The sequence below is a fragment of the Xiphophorus couchianus genome, chromosome 15 (genome assembly GCF_001444195.1).
Source record: "Xiphophorus couchianus chromosome 15, X_couchianus-1.0, whole genome shotgun sequence".
NCBI lineage: Eukaryota > Metazoa > Chordata > Actinopteri > Cyprinodontiformes > Poeciliidae > Xiphophorus > Xiphophorus couchianus.
Window position 1 is genome coordinate 7,252,126 of NC_040242.1, and position 21,559 is coordinate 7,273,684.

Here is a 21,559-nt window from a genome sequence, read left to right on the forward strand (position 1 = left end):
TTACTTCATAGAGTTCATTTAGTAGCTTAAAAAAACTCACGATGGCTTTGTCTTTTCAGACGGCCCATTAGGTGTTGATGTTCATGATTAATCGCACCTTTATTATGGAGTGTGAAATAAGCAAAGCATACAAACCCACCTTCTAGCCTGGTGTACCTGGCTCATTTGTTAGTGAAGCAGACTTTTTATTTCCCATGTTTATTCCTAATACAGCTCATACAGAACCAGCCTGGCTGGAGCCGAACACAACTGGAGGCAGTCCTCCTTAATGAACAAATTACTTATTAAAAGCCATTATGACTGCAGCTTGCCCCCTCTCCTCATATACATTGGTAGAACAATTGCAAATTGTTAAAGAAATTCTTAAGAAATACTTTACATACGAAATATGTTGTTGAATAATTTTAATTTTAATAGATAAGGGCAGACGTAATAGATTATGTGATTAGTTGATGGTGGCTGGCTGCTACGGCTCATTAAAGGTTCTGGACTTGTTCTGCTAACAACTAGATGCAGCAGAAGCTGATAAGAAGATACTTCTCTCAACTGTGTGCATGTAAAGAAAAAAACAAAACCCAAAGAAGCATGCTTTTAGCTATATTTTCTCTGCATGACAGCCATAATAAATATAAACTTAAGGTTGGTAAGGTAACTCCAACTATCCAAGTCAGAAGTCTGATTTGCAATAAAACAAGAACAGCAATTTCAGCATTTCCCCTTCCCCTACAGATATCGTTTCCACAAAACTATTAATATTTTGACCTTTATGACGAAACAGAATTGTGTTTTTTTTGGGTTTTTTTTCTGAACATTTTGACTTTATTTGTGAAATAAACACACACAAATAACAATTTCACAAAAACTGTGAGCTCAACTTCCTGGGGGGAACAGATTAAATAAAAATCTCAAAAACATGAGTGGAACAAACATGACAAAATCAGGTGCATCACTGCAGGCTTGATGGCTCCCTGTGCTGGCATATTCTGAATCATGTTTTCCCTCCATTCAAGTCGCCATATGCCAGTTCAATTGAAAGCAGTGGGGGATTTGAATTGACATGAGCCGTTTCAATCTGAGAATATGCTTTGGAAGTGCTACAATTGTGCAATCATTGCTGCTCCTCTTTCGACTCCTTGCAACCTTGACAGCTTATTAAAACACTTTACTTTGGCTGCTCTTTTAATTCCCCATTATCTATAATTTTACGCAATGAGGAAGCGTCTTAATAACAGCTCTGGCATGTTTTGATGTCAAAGCACGTGTTGCATAAGCAATGAGTTTATTGCTCGTGTGTATGTAATTATGAGCTGTTTTTCTAAAGACGGGAACTTTAATGGAGGCTGCGGTTTGGAAAGACAAGTTTCCCTGAGTTTCTGTTGTCCTCTCGGCTGGCTTCTGATAGACAGCCAGAGCCCCGAGGTCAGTCTCCAACAAATAATTTATTCAGTCTATGTGCTATTGTCACAGTCTGCCAGAATCAGCACTTGCTGTGCCTTGTGTGGGCGTGTTTGATGCCATTAATGTATGCTTTTACGCCCACCGTGAGCATCGCCCTGCCTTGCCAATACTGTATGAATAGACGGGACTGAATTGAATCACTGTAGTGGCAGAGTGGGAGAGTGCCGTTAGGTTCGAAAGAGAAACCGGAGGGGGAGTGGAGTAGCAGAAAGCTGCGCGGTGCGTCACTACGGCCTCTGTTGCTCTGACAGATGGAGAACAGGGCTGAAAAAAACAGAGGTTTCACAGGAACAAAGAAATGCAGACATGAAAGAAGGAGGTGAGCAGGAGGGAGGGCTCCTCACAAAGCCTGATGTCAGGACCTCTGTCCGATCACAGACAGAAGACCAAATGAATCACTCCAACATCCGTGTCACCCACTCAACCTTCTGTTCTCACCTCCATTCTTTGGCTTGTGTTTGCCACGTAAATAAATCAGAGCATCCTTGAACAGGCACTGATTGATCTCCTGCCAGAAGCAGAAATTAGGTATAGCTTGTTTATTCTTTTTCCTTGAACCTTTGAGGCACTTTTTTTTTGTGCTTTTGCCTGAGTTTTTTTTTTATATATATATATAAAGGTAGTGGATGCAGCACAGCGGTTAAAAGAAGTCATTGCGATCCGTAAATCAGTTGAAAGATACTGAACAGATAAAAGACAACAATTCTTTGTCCCTCTGAGGATTTCCTCACCCAAGATGTTCCAATGGATCCTTGACCCAGTGGATGGGTTTTGCAGTTCCCAGAGGGGAAATGTGCAAGTGTTTGCTTGCTGGAAACCTATTGAACACCATTATCATTGTCTTCAGTAAAGAATTTTTCACTTTGCCATAGCGTAACAGTCATTTTACCGCTTGGTTCCTAGAGATGAGAAGGTATCACCACAAGGGGGCGCCTATTCCCTTTTTTCTTTGTTGTACTATTGTACAGAGTGAGAACTCATTTTCCACGTCATTGTAGAGAGAAGCATCGTGATGATGAGGTGCAGAGCGGAAAACTATCCTTACTTTTCTCGTGTATGAGAATATAATGTTAGTACCGTGGAGATCTGGCTTTACATGGACGAAGTGAAATAAAGTGAAAGTGTGGAATACTTCAACAGTGCGTCCTGCTGTTTTGGGTTAGAGTGGCTAACCACCATTGCTTTCTCCTTCTCCAACCTCTCACCCCACCGTCACAACAGGCCAAGAGGCTGCTGGCCAAAAATGTAGACCATGCTTTAAAGAGAAAAACTTTGCAGCTGGTTGCATGTAAAAGATGACTGGCTTCTGGAGAAACTGTTTTCGGCCAGAGAAGATAAAGATTGAACTATTTGGCCCCAATGACAAGAATGTTTATTGTGTCAAGAAAGTATTCCCTTCCAGGTCTGGAAAAGTTTGGAAAATGTTGGAGTTTCCAGACTTTCTTCCACCCAGGCCTTATAACTTCTGAAAATCAAATTTTCTACAAACATTTTGAGTTTTATATTAGTTATTGGTAAATCCACAACACAACTGTAGATTAATATCATCACCATCACTATTTTGTTTCTTGAGTCACTGACTGGAAACCCAAAGCTAAAAGCACACTGAGGAATCAAGTAAGGGCCATTTTAGTGCTCTTTATTTATTCAGCTGAATCTTTTATTTTAAAACTAGGTCTGGCTTAGATGCCAGCAAAGAAAACATTAAGACTCCACTTTTTTGCAGAAAAAATATCAAAGATCACAAACTGTAAAATAAACAGTATTCAATACTATTACTTTAAACTACTAAACTTTAAGCAATGTCAAGGAAAATCTAAATCGGTCTTAAATGTCCAAAACATTTGAAAATCTGCCAGCAAAATCTGGTCTGGAAAAGTAAAAAAAAAAATGTTGAAATGGAAAATGTGTCAGAACCCTAAGATACGAGAAGCCTTTAAAACCAAAGCTGTTAAGCATGGCGCTTACTGTGTCATGTAGTGGAGCTGTTTCCCTGCTGCATTTCACAAAGTGGTTTTTAATTAGGAAGGACAACTACCTCCAAATCTCCATCTCCACTTTCAAACAATCTTCTTGCCAGACTAATCCAGGACAGTGTTGGATGGTCAAACTGGAAAATGATGCCAAGAAAATTACAACTTGTTTCAAAATTAAGAGAACAGGCCCCAATTAGCACCAATTAGCTACTAGAATGTCTTTCACAGTCACTCTACTGGTTGGTAAAATATTTTTTTGCTTCACTCTCTGTATGTCTGGACAAATACTTGGTTCATGGACAGGTTGGGCAGCTCGTATACGGAAAATGTGAAAATGCTCGCTCGTTTTTCCGACTTAAATGGGAGATCTCTCAGATTTGGAAATTTCATTTGCTCCCCGAATCTAAATGTGAATCTAAATGTCACAATGCAGATTTAGTGGCAGCTGGTTTCATCATTGAATAATTCAGGATAGAAAGAAATTTTGTTTCGTCCTCCATCAGTTTAAGGGTTGTTTCTGTGCCAGAGAGGGAGTACTTGTCTTTTTATATTTTCAAGCTGTGCTCTTATCCTCACATGTAAATTCTGCGACCATGATTTCTCTGTTTTTCTCCTTCTTCCCTGGAAGCAATGAACAGGATGCTAAAAAGAATGACAACTGGGCTCATTACTTCTTTTCTTTCCTTTGTCTTTGAATCTCCCTATGATTTCTACTATAATTCCCTGTTTGTCACAGTCTCCTCATAGCTTTGTTTTTCTCCTATAGCTCTCCTGCTGCAACAATAAAATCATTTATAAATTGGGTAATTTCAATGGCTTTTTATTTTATTAAAACAGCTGGAGAATTTTTAAAAAAGATTCCAGGAAAGGAAGCTTAAAGCATTAATGTTATGGTGCCTTAGTCCTTTTGGTGACACTTTATTTGACCGGTTGTGAATAAGACTGTCATGACACCATCATAAACATGACATAACAACCTGTCATGAACATGAGTAAGTCTTCATTAAAATTTATGACTGTTGTCATAAAGTGTCATTTGGTAAATCATGAAACATTATTCAGAATGTCTTCATTATGACAACTTGACATTAACCAAGAAATCATGATCTGACATAAACTTGTTATAAAAGTATTATTATTAGTATTTGTTTGTTTTAGTTGTTAATGAATTCATTAATTATTTTTTCCATTCAGCAAATAATGTGACTGCTGTCACACAAAGCTTCCATCACCTTGACTAATATTTTTTTTTAAATGTTCTTACAAGCAAAATCTCTTTTACCACGTCTCACTTTTTGTATTAAAAATTAAAATAGATTTATGCCTAAAAATAATTGCACCAAAACATTACTCTTCATAGCGTGAGGACATCTTTGTATTGTACCACAAAAAGTATTTGTGTTGAACAACTTAACTGTAATTATCACAATGGACTAGGACAAAAGAAACAATACAGGTTTTTGTAGACATGCAGTATAAAATTAGATTTTTCAAAAGTTTTAATTCTGCTTCAGGGATCAGCACATTATATTAAATAAAAGGAGAAATCGATGACGAAATGAATTATTTGATTGTATTTTGGCATGAAAAGCAGACTGCTGTTTTGCGCTTAAGTTGGAATCTGAAGTGGAAGTGCAGTTCTGATGAACTGGCAAGATCAGTACTTACTAAATTTAAAATATTAATTCACATGTTTGACATGTTTTATTTTTCTTTTGAAAAACATCAAAGTATCGAAATTATCTGTGGCCTGCAGTGCTCGTCTATATAATCATGTGTTTTTGATTTTTCAGGGTCCATGTAAGGAGGACGGATAAGGTGGGCACAGAGGCGGCCTTCCATCCAATAGAGGAGTACATGAAGCACGTGGAGGAACAATTCCAGCTTCTAGCCAGACGCGTCAATCTTGACAAGAAGCGGGTTTATTTGGCCACAGACGATCCCTCCCTGCTGCAGGAAGCTAAGACAAAGTGAGTTTTTGTGATTTTGTAATCACAGCTCAAGTGCAGTGAAAAAGTATTCTCCCTTACATATCTGTTTATTTATTTTGCTTTTTTTTGTCACATTTAAATGATCAAAGATAGGTTGGATGAATATAAAAATTTGTTTTTTGATGATGATCGCTGTTTATTATAGAAAAAAACTACCCACACCACTGAATGAAAATATGATTGCCCCACTTGTTTAATTATAGGTGGCTTAAGTGACTAAGTTTAAAGTGTTTTCAGTAAAATAGCAACACCCATTCCTGTTGAATCAAGAAATCACTTAAATACAACCTGTCTGATGACATGAAGTAGGTTAAACCATCTTAAAAAGCACTCATCATCTTCATTTGTTTGTTTCTTTCCTCAGGTATCCGGACTATGAGTTCATCAGCGATAACTCCATCTCGTGGTCAGCAGGCCTTCACAACCGTTACACCGAGAACTCACTGAGAGGCGTCATCCTGGACATCCACTTCCTGTCTCAGACGGACTTCCTGGTCTGCACGTTCTCCTCACAGGTTTGCTCACAGCAGTTGACTCTTGGCTTGAAAAATAACCGTGCATGCTATTATATAGCATTTCTTAATGGAGTTTATTAAAAATTTAACTGAATGTTGTGTAATATGGAAAACAAAAAATTTGGTTGAGAGGTAGCAATTTCTTTGCAACTTTAGAGAACAAATTGCCCAGAACTGTATTATTTTGAAAATCATATGCATTAATTTTTACACTAAAAAATTTATCTGATGTGCATTTCGTTTTCTGATACCTTCTGCTGACAGAAAATATTTTACAGCTGTAAAAAAAAAAAAATAGCAACAGTTGATGTTTTCTACTTTGTCACAAGCCAAACTGGAACAACTTCATTAAAGACACTCGTGATTGTCAACAACCCCATTGTCCTATTTTCCCTCACGTTTCAAAGCGCAGAAGCAATTACCCCATTTACTACAGCTTTGATGTCGCATCACTCCTTCGATTATTTTGGCTTCCAAAGTCGTGTTTATTGCAAATTTTTATGTGAAGTGCAAAGGCCTTATTCCAGTCCTAAAAATAAAGTGAGAGCTCCTTGATGCCAGCATATAATCTTGGTTTATAAACCTACATCAAAGATCTCACAGAGTAAGGTGCTTAGCTCATTTTATGTTATCCCTCTATTCTATAGAAACACAGTGCTTTGCTAAAGTATTCATACCACTTGACGTTTTTCACCCTTTGTCATATTATAACCACAACAGCAGTTCACAGAAATTATTGAGATTAGCTAAAATGTAGAAGTCGCATGTGGGGTTCAGTCCTGGGGGATTTCTATTTAATATTTACATGCTCCTTTAGCACAAATAAGATAAGTTACCATAACTACGCAGATGATACACAGCTCTACATTACGATGTCACCAGATGACTATGAACCCATCCAAGCAACGAACAAAGGTGTGCAGCAAATCAATGTATGGATGTGCCATAACATTTTTGTCAGCTGAAAAGAAACAAAACTGAAGTTATTCTCTAGAGTTAGCACACAGATTCAGTTATTACAGCTAGAAACTACTGATTAGGCCCAAAATCTGGGTGTAGTGATGGACTCAGATCTGAACCTTCAGAAACATATAAACTTAATTACAAAGTCAGCCTTTTATCACCTGAAGAACATTTCTGGAACACTTCCCATGCGTTTATCTTCAGGCGGAATGATTACTGCAACTATGTCTTCACATCTTGCTTGTTTCATAATTTATTATTGTGTTATGTTTGATTCATGTAAGTCACTTTGAGCTGCTTTGTTGCTGAAATCTGCTATTCAAACAAACTTGACTCAATTTACCTTTGGTTATATTTAAATAACTGACCCAGCTAACAGAGTAAAGGGGGTTGAATAAAAGCCCATAAGGCACTTTCAAACACCATGGGTCATTTTCCATCTTGTTAAAAAATGTAATATATTTTTGTCAATCACATACAATCTCAACAAAACTTATCAAATCAATCAATCAAATTTTATTTACCGTATTTTCCGCACTATAAGGCGCACCGCATTATAAGGCGCACCACATTATAAGGCGCACTGTCGGCTTTTGAGAAAATTGAAGGGTTTTAGATGCGCCTTATAGTGCGGAAAATACGGTATATAGCCCATTTCAGCAACAAGGCATTTCAAAGTCCTTTACATCATAACAAACACAAAAACACAAAGTCATGCAACATAGAATCAACAATCAAAACATGACATTAAGTAAAGTGCCATTGTTAATGATTACGTTTCAAATACAACTCTAAACCGGTGGGTTTTTAGTAGTATTTAAAGGAAGTCAGTGTTTCAGCTGTTTTACAGTTTTCTGGAAGTTTGTTCCAGATTTGTGGTGCATAGAAGCTAAATGCCGCTTCTCCTCATTTGGTTCTGGTTCTGGGGATGACCAGAACCAGAAGACCTGAGGGGTTTGGAAGTTTGATACAACAGCAGCAGATTTTTAATGCGTTGTGGTGCTAAGCCGTTCAGTATTAATTTATTATTAAAGCTTGTTGTTGTGTTGTGACAGAATGTGGAAAAGTTTAAAAAGTATTAATTATTTTGCAGGGCACTATTTCACTAATTTGAAAGCACCTTTTTAGACTGTAAAAATAATCCTTGCTTGTGTTTTTTTGTCAGGTTTGCCGTGTAGCCTATGAGATCATGCAGACACTCCATCCGGACGCCTCCTCTTATTTCTACTCCCTAGATGACATCTACTATTTCGGAGGTCAGAACGCCCACAATCAGATCGCCATCTACCCGCACCAGCCACGCAACAGCGAGGACATTCCCCTGGAGCCTGGTGACGTGATCGGCGTGGCCGGCAACCACTGGGACGGATACTCCAAAGGCATCAACCGCAAGCTGGGACGCACAGGCCTCTACCCCTCCTACAAGGTCAAGGAGAAAATTGAGACGGTGAAGTACCCACTGTACCCCGAGGCAGACAAACTGCTCAACTCTCAAAACAAGTAAAAAAAGAAGACAGTAGGGAAAAAAAGAAGAGTATGGAGAAACATGTAGTCTCCGGTTCCAGGGAAGGAGGCTGCCTTTTTTTGTACAGAAGAAAGAGGCGTACACGCTGCGCTAAGCTGAGAAGAAAAGAAATAGCCTGCACCCAGGGGTGATAGGAACAAAATGCACTCTGTGTGTGTGTGCGAGTGTGTGTATCTGCGAAGGCGTGTATGAGTGCGTGCACTTTTGTAAATGCCTGTGCATACGTCAGGTCACGGAAGACTTGCACCCTACCACTGCTCCCTCTCCCCAGCGCCCCCACCTGACGTTTTGACGTTGGGTTTGTAGAGATACGTAGACGTGAACATTGATTTTTAAAACAAATCAAGAAAAAAGAAATAAAAAACAATTAAGATCTCCACGCAATCGGGCTGAGCTGTCCGTCCTGAAATGACACTGGGACTACTGTTAGCCTGGCACGCCCCAGTACGAGCTTCGAATCAATGACTGAAGAAACAAACAAAAAAAATCAAATTATGTGTTTTGATTTTTATTTAATTCTTTCCAGTGGTTTTGATTCTAATCTTGCCTTGTTTTTCCTCATGTACTTTTCTTTGTTTTTTGTTTACTGAATGTACTGTGTCCTCTTCTTGCCATGCTTCTCGTCATCTCACCGTGCTTCCTCCATTTCATGTCATCACGTGCAATTAATTTCACTGAAACCATGTTGTGCTTTTATCGAGTGTTTTTAACGGTCTTAATTTTGTGCGCCTGGGGCTTGTGCATTGTATACTGTACAGTGTGTGTGCTCGTGTGTGTGTGTGTGTGTGAAAGAGAGAGTGAAAAGCAGAGAAGGACGTGTGTGATCATGTGTGCCTGTGTGTGAGGTTAAAGTCTAAGGGGCCATGTCATAACCATGTGCCTGGTTATTCTTTTTTGTATATCTGAGTGAACAGTGTTCGGGCGGCGGCAGTGGGGACTCTGATCGGCCCTTAGCACTTAGATCAAACCACGAACACCTGTCACTCCACTGCTAGCGATAAACAATGATTAGGTTGAATGAAGAGTGATAAACTCATGGTGCACCGATACACGAGCCGTCCCGAGGCTCACCAAAAAGAAGCTCTCCAATGATGATTAGGTCCTTTTTAAGCATTTTTTCTGTCTCCACCATTGTCGTTTGTTTTCCTTTTTTTATTTTGCTGTTTTAAGATTTGAAATAAATATATGTTTTTTTTTAAAGTGCTATGTCATATCAAACCTCCCCACCATGAAGGCTTTTTTCATAACTTATGTTCTTGGGCATTGTCTTTGATAACCACAAATCAAATAAACTTGAGAAACACATTTTTCCCTCTGGTTTGATATGTTTTTCCCCATGCAATCCATCTTGCCCAGTGATGGACTGGTGACCTGTCCTGTGCCTTTTGACTACTGAAAAGATTAAGCAGGTGCAGAAATAGATTGATGGATTGGATAGAACTACAGTATATACATTTATCAATTCTTTCCCACTTGTGTAGGGGCTACTGCTATAAATGTAACATCCAGCATGACTTGTTAATCTATAGACATACCATTCATCTAAATTGGGTAAATTAGTGGGTAAATAGGAAGGATCTTGTCTCATAGCTCTGAAGGGTTAAGACTAAAAATGTAAAATGACACCTGGATCTGATTGGCAACCAGTGTAGCAACTTTAAAATAGAAGTTATACAAGTTCATCTTTTTGAGCGAGCCAGTATTCTTGGAGCAGAGTTTTTGACAACTTGAAGACAAGCAAGATCCTTCTTGTAGGAACAAGTAAACATGTCATTCAAGTGCACTTGTTGACACTCTTGATATAAGTTTTGAGATGTTTTTACAATGTATTTTAAATTATGTTTTAGAGAAAAAGCTTAATCAAATATAAATGTTTTGAGTCTGAGTCACTCAGTTGCTGTTTATTGTCATACATGCCACTGTCCGGTATCAAAATCTGGCTTTATCTGTAAGTAGATTATTCAACCACTACTTAATGTTTGGTAAGCAGTTAAACAAAGAGGACAGTTTGTGAACCTCGTGTGGCTTAAATGAGCAGCATAGCTGAATATCACAGGATAAGCATCATCACTAATTCGCTCAGTTATATGGCAAAAACAAGGAACAGCCCCAGTCCAATCAGGGAACCTGGAGGCTGTATCCTGATACCAGCCTCTTTCCCTCTACTTGTTAAGATTGCCTCAGGCATGCAAGTGAGTAATAAGTATTTAAGTGAGGAAGAGAAGCTCACTAATGGTGGTGGAAAAGTTTTCCTATAACTGCCCTAAATTACAACTCTTTCAATAGGAGACAGGCATTGGTCAAGCCAAGCAGAGCTGCCAGAGTGAGTGAGTGACGCAAATTAAGAGCTGCACCTTTTTGGCAGAGCTCTTACTCCACTACAACAGAAGAGAGAGGCATTACTGCAAATAGGGCTCCACTCTGCCAGACCATCTGATTCTCTATCCTAATATCGCTCATGGCGATACTTGAACTCTTTTGCTTGAGGCAGAGCAATCCAGTTGTAAACCATGACAACAGACTTGGAGGAACTGACTCACATCCTAGCCACTTCGCACTTGCCTACAAATTGGTCTAGTGTGCACTGAAAGCCATGACTTGAATAGGATTGCCTATTCAAGTCATGGCTTTCAGTGCACACTAGACCAACTAGGGAATCCAGGTGGTAATCTCCTCGATTAGAAATTCAGCAATCTGTTGGAGTCTCTTCTTCAACACCCCAGAATAAACTTTCTCAGGGAAGAATAGTGTGGTCAACCAATTATTGGAACACATTCTTGTTAAATACTAGGACCACAACCCCCAGTCTGCAACTCCACAGATGTCATCTGAGATCTCCTTACAACACAGAAGAGGCATGTCAGGCACAGTCCAGCAATGTCCAGACCGTTCAGTGTCTCTGGGTCAGTCTCATACACAGGAGGAACATGAAATTGTGGAGCTTTTAAGCTACGTCAGTGACCTCGGCTATTGCGATACACTTACCTTTCTCCGTCCTCAATCTGTTCCACAGAGAACATTTTTACTGGATTGAGGAGTAACTGGCTTCTACCCATCTGTAGAATCAGCTATTTATATTTGGAGACTCTCTCAAAGGTGTCCATCAGTTTTTGAAGAGCAAAAGTTTAAGTTAATCGTTTGACATTTTCATCCAAAAAAAAGAGGACACTGGCATCGAAAACATCTGTCATTTAAGGATCAAAGAATTAGGCTTTAGCTGTTAACTTCAAATACTATCACTAGTTTGTCTTATAAATCATGCAGTTAAGAAAGTGAACTCAGTCTTCCATCATCTCAAAGCCAGGGCTCCTAAAGATGTCATTGATTTGCATTTCAAACTGAATGCCTTTAATAGAGACATTTCATTCCTTAATTTAAATATAGCATGTGACAGCTACATGACATTTCTGCGTTACACTCTGAAACATTTCTCTCCATGGAGACTCAATGTAGACCCATCAATAAAGTACCAGGAAGACTTCTTGCTCTCGCTTATTATCCCATTTTCTACTTCCTGCACGTCTTGATCATTTGTGATCTTGTTCAGTGTGTCTTATTTATGGGCTGTCTTGTTATTTTGTTACTCTTGAGGGCTTTGTGGGGAGTTTCATTACAGATCCCTCTTTAATTTCGACTGATCTGCATGCTTCATTGGATGCCCATAAGGAAAGTCACAGAGCTGGCAGAGAAGATTAGCTTTTTAGTGTAAGCAAGGAAGAATAATAGTTGTTTTTTTTGTGTTTCTCTCTTTTTTTTTTGTTCCCACTTAGCTTTGACGAACAATATGCGACCAATTTGGCCCACGTTGACAAAGTGTTCACAATGCACATGCTGCAACGAACATATCTTTTCACTGGGAAAGCATCCCTTGCGGGCTTTATAAATGCACCCAGTAACTGGAGGGCACTTTAATTAAAATACACTCGTCGCTGTCACAGCGGCCTGTTACAGTCATTTAAGAGAGACGTTAGTTCAGTTAATTATTCTGTTAATTGGCCAGCGCTTCTGATAGATAACACTCAGGTTTTCAACAGGCAGATTTCTTTCTTTGTGTTTCTAGTCTAATTAAAGTGTTGCTTATTAAGAGCACAGAGGCTATTTGTGAGCCTCCCACATCGAGTCGTGGCTTAAAAGGGGAACCTTTCCTTACATACACGCGTCATAACGTTCAACTTTTCCCCCTTTTTTTCAAATGTTTATCTTAAATCAATAATTGTTACAGATGCCCAGAAATGACAGCTGCTTTAGACTTTGCTCACCAGGAAGCACTGATGGGGCTTTAAATGTAGTTTATTTCCTCTAAAGTATTTTTTTTGCCCAATTCTAATAGATTCTGTACAACATCTGCAGAGAATACACTTTAGTGGCAAGAACTGGTTTCAGTATGTGCCATTAAAAGTTGTTGTAATGTCATGTTTGAAGTCAATGCAACTTATACTGTAGTTCCTCTTCTGAAGTCACTTGTTACAATGATTTTTTTTCTACCACTTACAGTTAAGTTAAAGAATAAAATTGCAAGTTGAGAACATGTTAGAGCAAAAGTTGTAAAGTTACATTTAAGTGCCTAACTGAAGGTTTTCTTCATTTTTTTGTCTTCATTTTTTTTTACACTATGCAGTAGTGTAGAGGAATTTTCACTTTAAGAGTTTGTCTGAACTTCAATACATGAATTTAACCAATTAACCACAGTTGAGTTCAGTATTATGATTAATACCAGTCCTGTCGAATGAAGAATCCCTCAAATAGAAAAGCCCAAAGTAGGTTAAATGATCTCAGAAAGCATTACCTCATGCCCCAATCTAAGGAAATGCAAAAACAGATGGGGAAACAAAATCTATGACGTCTATCAGTCTTGAAGGCCTTTGGGAACTTCAGCATATCACATTAAAAGTGATTATCCACAAATTGGGGAAACATGGAATAGTGGTGAACTTTCACAGGAGGGGACGGCCTACCATAATCATCCCAAGCCAAGAGTGTGGCAATGACTCATAAGAGAAACAGAACAACATCTAAAGGATTACAGCCCTCACTTCCCTCAGTTAAGGTCAGTGTTAACGATTCAATAATAAGAATTTGGGGGGGGGGAATGTCATCCAACACAACACAAAGGTTTGTCTCACATTTTAAACCTTTTTGGAGGTAGTGTTTTCAGTTACATTGGGCCATCAGTGTATGATCTTAAGCTCAAATGTGCTTAGGTTATACCACAAGTTTACTTCCAATAGTTCAAAACAAATATGTGAGATGCTTTGGCATGGCTAGTGTATTTCAGATTGAGTCATAGCATTTTTGTCAATTTAATTTTATGCCCTTTTACTCTGATTTGAAATATGCACAAGTGACATTTATATGCCAAATGCTGCCATTAATTTTATTCAGTACTATAAGCTATAAGTGCCTTTAAAACAAGGCAATTGTAGTCTTTAAGTTTCATTTCTCGTTCAAAAGGCTTCCTCGGTTCTAATGATGGGTTTTCCAGGTTTTTATTATTCTAGTAATCAACACTTGCTTTGCTTTTGACACAAGTCACCCATCCTGTGAAACGTTTGGGCTGTTGTCACTTACAAGATGCTTCCTAAGGAGCTCATGAAGTGTCTTAGTCACGTGTTTCAAGGTGAAAATGGTTTTGAAACCACCTGGGCATGAGAGTTAAAGCCGCACTGTCTGTGTTTGGCAGGTGAAACTTCAAGATGTTGTCCCCCTTTAAGCTAATATTTCTTGATTTGAGCTCTGGCTTACACATGAGCATAGTTGCACCAATTCTTTAAATTACTGGTTTTGATTTAATCTCTTCCTATTTTTATTCCCTGGTGTAAACAAACTATTGTGTAGCCATTCCTAAGCCAGAATTAAAGGTCCACTAATGTGCAAAATTTCACTTTTTGCATCTCCTGCTTCCAGAAAAAGAAGAAGGGCAAAAAGAACGATACCCAGGTAATTTTTGGGAACAAGTAAATGTTCTGCTGATTTCTGAAACACAGCCTATTTAAAGACCGGTAAATTGTTGGCGTCACAATTTGTTACCAAGCAACCTCAAACCAAGCCCAGCCCCTCACCTGGCAACCCAAGAGGAGCACCGCCCACTTCATTCAAAACGTGAAGGAACATGTTTTGTTATGGGTTGCAATACATAACTTGTGCCATGTATTTTCTCCCAGCCACAAAGAACAGAGTTGCGCGGCTTAATTTCGTTTTTGCTGGCTATGTCCCTGCGATGTTGCCAAAGAAGTTTGCGCTAATCAGTTTTGGAAGGTGTCCTCTGAAAACTACCAACAGAACACGGCGAGATTTCCCAAAAATACTTGGACCAAAGGAAGGTTCTGTTCCTACTGTTCATCAGAAATCAGCAGATGACAGCGATGTAAGTAGGCTACATAGTAAAGTTATGTGTTTTGTGTTGTTGTTTGGCTGGAACATGGCAGTTAGCATAAGCTAACGCGGTGCTAAATGAGGCCTCCTGTGTCACACTCACCATAAGTTAACCGTTTACTGTCGGGATTGTTGTAAATCGTCTACAATGAGAAGATGCTGTGCTTATGAAAACGTGTCAGACATCTGGACATTACCAAGACTTTTTTTTTTAATCCCATGTTGAGAGAAGTGCTTCTTTTTTTTTAGCCTCACAAATATATAATTGAAAAGGGTCGTAATTGCTTTAAAAAATATCGGTTTTTGTGCTGACTTATTGTGCTTTTGGGTTTGCTTTGGGGTCAAAGCTGTTAGGTTTTACCACTGTCTGCATTGTAACCATTTTCACGGGTCTGACGCGCTAATGTAAACAGAGTTAGGAGGGTTTGGCCAGCAGCAGCTCATTTGCATAATCTTTACGTAGCCCTAAAACAGCGCAAAACAGGCAGAACTGATCTGGTGGTGGTGCTGGTGTGGGTCTGTGTTTAGGTTCTCTGAAGTACAGTTTTGAGCCTTCCGAGGCTCTTTGTGTGTATTACACGGTCTACATATTAAGAGATCTGGATTTAGGAGAATTTGCATGGTAGCTGAGAAGAAGGGGAGTCAGGGTTGTTTTCTCTAAAGACAGAGTTAGGAATACCATCTAGAAGGTACATTTGGGGGATAAGGTGAGGATCTTTTGCATTTACTTACTGGAATATCCTTTTTTTTTTTGGATAAAAAAAAGGATATTCCAGGATTGGATATTGTGATATTGTGATCAATCAATGGAATCAACAAAGTAACCATGTTTGCACAATAGTCTGGAGTCTTTTACAAGGCATTTTGCAAATCAAGTGACATGAACTGAACTGAGTTGAATGAGTGTAATGAAAATAGTCATTATGAAAACTGAAGATTATTAAAGATATTAAGCGACAAGATGAGTCTTTAATGTATTTTAGCTAGATAGCTGGAATTAGCCTTATTATTTACAGCTGACTTGATATAGATGCAGTACTGTGAGAGCATATGTCCCCCATTACAAATTTTTATTACACTTTTCTTGGCAGGAGTGGCCTTTTTAAATTAGAAGGTGGGCAAGAGGTTAAATAGAGCAGGGTAAGAGATTCAGTAAATGGCCCAGAGCCTGGGAATTGAACCCAGAACAGCTGGGTTGAGTGTAGGCACAGCATATGGTCCACCTGCTTTACCACTGAGCCACAGGATTTACCCCGTTACGCATTGTTTTTTTCTGTTCTTACAGTGAAATATTTTAATCAAATGCTATTGTTGCACTCAAGACCGAAATTGTTGTCAATATGTGCATGGGTCAGGTTAGGGGGAAGGGGAGCAAAAATGGCAAGAGTATTGATACTTTTTCACAAATTGTATGAATGTTCCTTTGTATTAGCTCAGTTTCACATAACTGCAGGACAGGATTGCTGTTTGCCTGTTTTCCTTGTGCACTTTACTCAGATTTCATGTGGTTGGAAATAATTGGGATCTCGTACATACAAAAGTCAACAAAACAAACAAAAAAGTTTAGCTGTTTATATATCTTATAGCTGAAATGTTCTACATTGTCCCAGTTTTCATTGTCATGTTAGTGGAGAGTTGTGCTAACAAGCAGTTCTGCAAAGGCTGAGTTTGCCACAGTAGCGCTCTGAAGTAAATGCACACATCAGCATCCTAGCATTCTAATATTTAGCAAGTAATGTGCTTGACACCACAGTGCAGCTTTCTTTATCGTGGTAACATTTTCTAGCAAATACTCAAGTACAACTTTTCATACTTTTGGATGAGAGGAGAACCCCACAGTCAGAGGTCAGTCTGAGTCTCGTGCATAAAAACATTCATAGCTATTTTTTTTATTTATTTAGTAGCTGTTTTTGTTTGTGACGAACTTAAGCTGCTCCCTTTCATAGTGAATGCAAGCTGTAAATTGAGAAACCTTTCAAACTTTATGTACTGTATTTTGAAAAAAGCTGGAACAATTACCATCAAGGGCAACAGTGTGTTTTTTAGGGCTGCTGCATATTGATTAAGTTACACTGATGTCTCAGAGTACTCAGTATGCAGCACAGGAATCTCCGCCAAGCTCACTGCAGCTGTCTTAAAATAACTTTTAGATGTAACTATAAAGAAGATAATTTAACAAATAGGACATTAATAAATAACTAAGCCTACATTAAAGAGGTGGAGCGCATATTCAAGTGTCACTAACTAATAAGCTAGTTTTCCTTTGTTATACATTTGCAGTAAATGTCACTTAGATTCCTCTATGTGATACACAATAACTTGTCAGAGGAAACAAACCGTTTTATATGTCAGTAATATACTCGGTGACTTAAATAATAAAAGCAGATAAATTACTACCTATTGCAGAGACCTGCTCACAATGACGCACCCCCACAGATGTGGATTATCATGTACTCATGAACTTTTCTAATACATTTAATCATGTACATGGAAGAGCGGAGCAAATCAAGAAAAAAAACACCTTTTTTTTTTTTCTTCTCCCATTGCAGTGGTGAATAAATTTTTCTGATGTGGAAATAACTTCCTAAAGTACAAAATAATCATATTTTGTAAAACAAGTCTTTGCTATATTTAAGGTTTGAGTAATTAGATGTAAAGATGGGCAAGGAAGCCATGCATGGGTTTATTTAGCTAGAGTATAATCCTGGAGGTAATTAGCTCTTTAAATGGAAACTAATGCCTCATATTGACTTTGTTTTGAACCAATCTTGAGGACTGCAAAACCCTGAATGGGCTATCCACATAAAAACCTATAAAGAGTGATCAATAGCTTTGGATATGGACTTTCTCTTAATACTTAGAGATTTCTGTCTGAAAGTTTCTTGTGTGGGTGTAAATCTGTCAAAATATAAATTATATTGTATAAAGATGGTCGGGTGCTTTGTTGCCTGGTTGAAGTCTAATCTAGTAAAGGGCAGTTGAATTAATTCTGACTGAGTCATGAAAATAAAAAAAAGGAAATGGGAGCAATGATTGTAGTCCTCGACGGGTGCAATCAGACCTCTGCTGACGTGAAAGTAACAAGTGAAAACTGCCCCATGATAGATTCCCCACATCAAAGCAAAAAGGGAGCAATTTGAATTAGAAATTGTGAGGTTTTGTGCAATTCAGACAAGATTATAGATGTCAATTCCTCTTTATCGTAACAAAAAAAAATGGAAGCAGTTAAGGTTTTATTAGCTCAGTGTTTTTAAGTCCCACTCAACTCTTCTGTGAAATCTTATTGTATAGGGCTGATTTCTTGCAACAATACGGTCCAAATTAAGGTGGGAAATAACTCAGAGCAAGAAAGGCATTTTGTCAAATGCATGCACTCTACTTAACCAAGATCTCTGCAGTTACCCTCATAAATCAGTCTTTCTAAAGGAGTGGACAAAAGAACACCATATACTTTACATTTCCTGTGTTACATTCTGTGTTTTTCATCTTCTTGCAGTATGATGCAAGAAAATGATACTTTGTTGACAAAGTAAACAGATGTCTACCTCCTTCTAAGCATTTTGGTTTAATGAGCTGAAATTTGAATATGTCTATTTGATATTGTTAAGGCCTGTAATGAGGATTATTTGAGACGCCACAGAGAATATGGGGTCAAATGGCAGCAAAGAAAACAGACATGAAGGAAGATGAAACAAAGGCAGACAAAAAGAGTCCCTCGCTCTCTCATCATGTGACTTTGCACAGTGAAATAGGGTTTAAGACTCTTATTTTGAAGTTGTAAAGAAAGTCACTATTACACTGACCTTTTGTGTTGAAAGATTTGGTTAAGCTTTCACCACTTTGAAAATGTTTGTAGGCAAATATTTTTTGGGGAAAGACATAGCAGAAAATATGAATGAGCTATTGGCACTGTGGAAATTCTGACTGGCTAGTCCTTTACCTCTAAGGTTAACATATCCCACTGACATAAATATTTGCTCAGTTTTGTTTTTTCACTTTTTGTGTGTGTTTTGGACTACATTTTGACCATAGTTGGTAAAAAAAAAAAAAAAAACTAAATAGTATATAAAAAAAATAGACTGGGTGTCCTTTGTCACCAAAAACTCCTATTAATGCTTTGCCTCCTTCTCATTAGCCCAGTGTTGCATATTTTCTTGTGAGCTAAATATTTCATACTGTGTAGACCCATTTTGTAAATTAAAGGAAAGACATGTTAACAGAGCAGGTGACCTTCTTACACATGATTGGTGTCAAATCTATATTTCAGATCTTTTTAACATAAACAGATATGCAAAAGTATGAAACTCACAAACTTCTCAAAGGCATTTGCCTGTTGAAATATCCAAGATTTTCCATGTATCCAAATATGTGAAAAATGTATTTGATCAAAGCTGTGAAACTGCACTTGCTCATCCTAGTTGTTAAGTTAAGGCCCACTGTTCTGTATAGTTCCCATCTAATATTTCAAACTACTACTTGGGGTACTTTGCGGTATCAATTATCTTGAAGATAAAATACGAACAAATTAGCTGAGATGTAAACCTAATAAGTTCAAACAACCATTAAAAAAAGAGTTTTTCAAGCACACAAAATTTTGTTTAGTGTGCTCCTTTTGAGAAAAACATCTCAAAAGGAGAGTGTAGAGGAACAAATTTTCAAGAACTCGCATATGAATGGAACCAGATGGCTGTGAAACCAAAAAGATCTGGTGGCCACTCATGGAGTGTTTCATTTACCATCTGAAACGAATTCAACTATAATCCAGTCCCAAAATTAAAAACTAGTCGGTTTTGCCAACCAGTATGTTTGGTCATCAAGCAAACATAATAATAAATTTGTCAGGATTTATGTTTAACCCAAACAGGTTGTGTGGTGCTGTACAAGTGAGATGTTTGAGAGATAAATCAAAAGGATTAATGGTAAATAAAATAGAAATGGAATTTTCTTTTTTAATTGCAGCTATCAATAAGTTTTATATAAAGGGTAGCCATGTTGGATTTTGAGATCAGGTTTAGTGTAATTCCAACATTGGCTGAACTATTAATTTTTTCATCTTTAACTTTTTTTTCCTAAGTTTTTCCTAATTTTTTCCCAACTTTCAACTAATTGTTGGTGAATACGTATTTATCTCTTTCCCAGTCGTGTTGTAACATTGCTTTAAAATGTCTTGTATTATGGTGGTATTTGGGAAACTGGATTTTTTTTTTTTTTTTTTTTACTGAAATGGTATTTGTTCTACAAGTTTTTTGGAACCACTGTTTCAGATGTTGCCCTTCTCCTGCACACCTGACACAAATGATTGCATCAACTCCCCAGCATGATGTCAATTTTCTCAGAAAGCTATTAATAACCCACATGTTTAGCACAGGTGCGTTGCATCAGATAAACATTTAAAGTATGCAAAATAATGAGCACCAAGGGTGAGAGGTTGGTAGACCACTGATCAAGTCTTTGCTCATGGATTTTAAGATTGACATGGCACACTTTAAAAGTGACACTAACTTATAGTCTATAAGTCTGATTCTTCCCAGATATGTTTCATCAAAATTTGGTCACTTTGAATGTAAAAATAACTAAAATCATGAAGGTCAAGTATTAAAAACTAAAGCTTCAAACTGTTTTATAAACTAGAAAATTTTATGTTGACTCATCTTTTGCATATAGCATATGATCTACAGTCATGCAAAGTGGATTCCCAATAAGCTCCCTGAGTGCTTCCACTGATGAAAATTGGATGCAAGTGGCTTTGGAGGGATGTTGACACTGAGAACAGCTGACGTAAGCAAAAAAATAAAAAATGTTTCAAAAGATTTCACTGGTTAGATTTATAGCACTTTTTGGCCCAGCATGATAAAAAAAAACTGGACTACTCCATTCACTCAGGACATTAAACTACTACTCAGATTGCAGCCTCAGGTCCTCTAAAAAGAAGCCCACCTGCCATGGTCCGATTTAGCACTGGAGGGGAAGGAGTTGTGGATCTGCCAGAATAGCTCAGACTTAACTTTTTCTTTCGACTTCTTAAAACATTTTTTTGATGTCTCAGGTCATAGAACATTTTCTGTTTCACAGTCTTATGTGATGTTTGTTCATGTCTTCATCTTCTTTGGCTTTTTTTTATTATGCTTATTTCAAGCAAGCAACAACAACCCCAAAAAATAAAATAAACTGCTAGAAAATAAATTGCAAAAAAGAATTCATTTAATTTAAAAAATATGACTTTAGTCATCCGAGGAGATGGGTTGGACAGACAAACTTTGAATCAATATATAAATCAATAGAATAAACATTTAAGTAGTCTTCCTAATTGAGCCTTAAGATTTAAATTCTGATAAGCAGTTTGCCTCCACGGTAAGAGCAAGCTTTAAAGGGCAAGCAAAATATAACCTGATAGATTAGATTTTGATCTAAACTATCAGTGTCTGCATCTGTCATATTCCAAAAAATAAAAATTCTGTTCAACTCTTGTCAACCTGAAGGGTGACAATACTCCATGTTAACATACGACTTTTGTCGGGAGCGCTGTACTGATTTCCTAAATATCAGCAGAGCAATTCTGCACCGAGTTGACAGTTGGAACACAGCTGGTTAGAGTCACAGATAATTGAGCTGCAGCTATTCGACTCTCTGCAGCTTCCCTATTTGTTGCGAAGCAGACAAAGCTTTTAGTAATAACAGCTTTGATGAAAGGCCAAGCATGTTATTAGCAGTGGTTTCTTAATAATGGCATATCAATGCCTGATGATATGTTATTATAAT

The 21,559-nt window shown here is 37.9% G+C and overlaps 1 protein-coding gene across 2 annotated transcripts in view; it reads left to right on the forward strand.

The window, feature by feature from the left end:
- fut8b (fucosyltransferase 8b (alpha (1,6) fucosyltransferase)) overlaps positions 1–9,733 on the forward strand; it is a 112,010-nt gene extending 102,277 nt beyond the window's left edge. For both annotated transcript variants that reach the window (XM_028040569.1, XM_028040570.1), the window contains 3 exons: positions 5,228–5,404; positions 5,790–5,940; positions 8,069–9,733. In XM_028040569.1, the coding sequence (XP_027896370.1) occupies positions 5,228–5,404; positions 5,790–5,940; positions 8,069–8,407 (667 nt within the window). In that variant the 3' untranslated portion in view covers positions 8,408–9,733. The remainder of the gene's footprint in view (positions 1–5,227; positions 5,405–5,789; positions 5,941–8,068) is intronic.
- Positions 9,734–21,559: the final 11,826 nt, after the last annotated feature.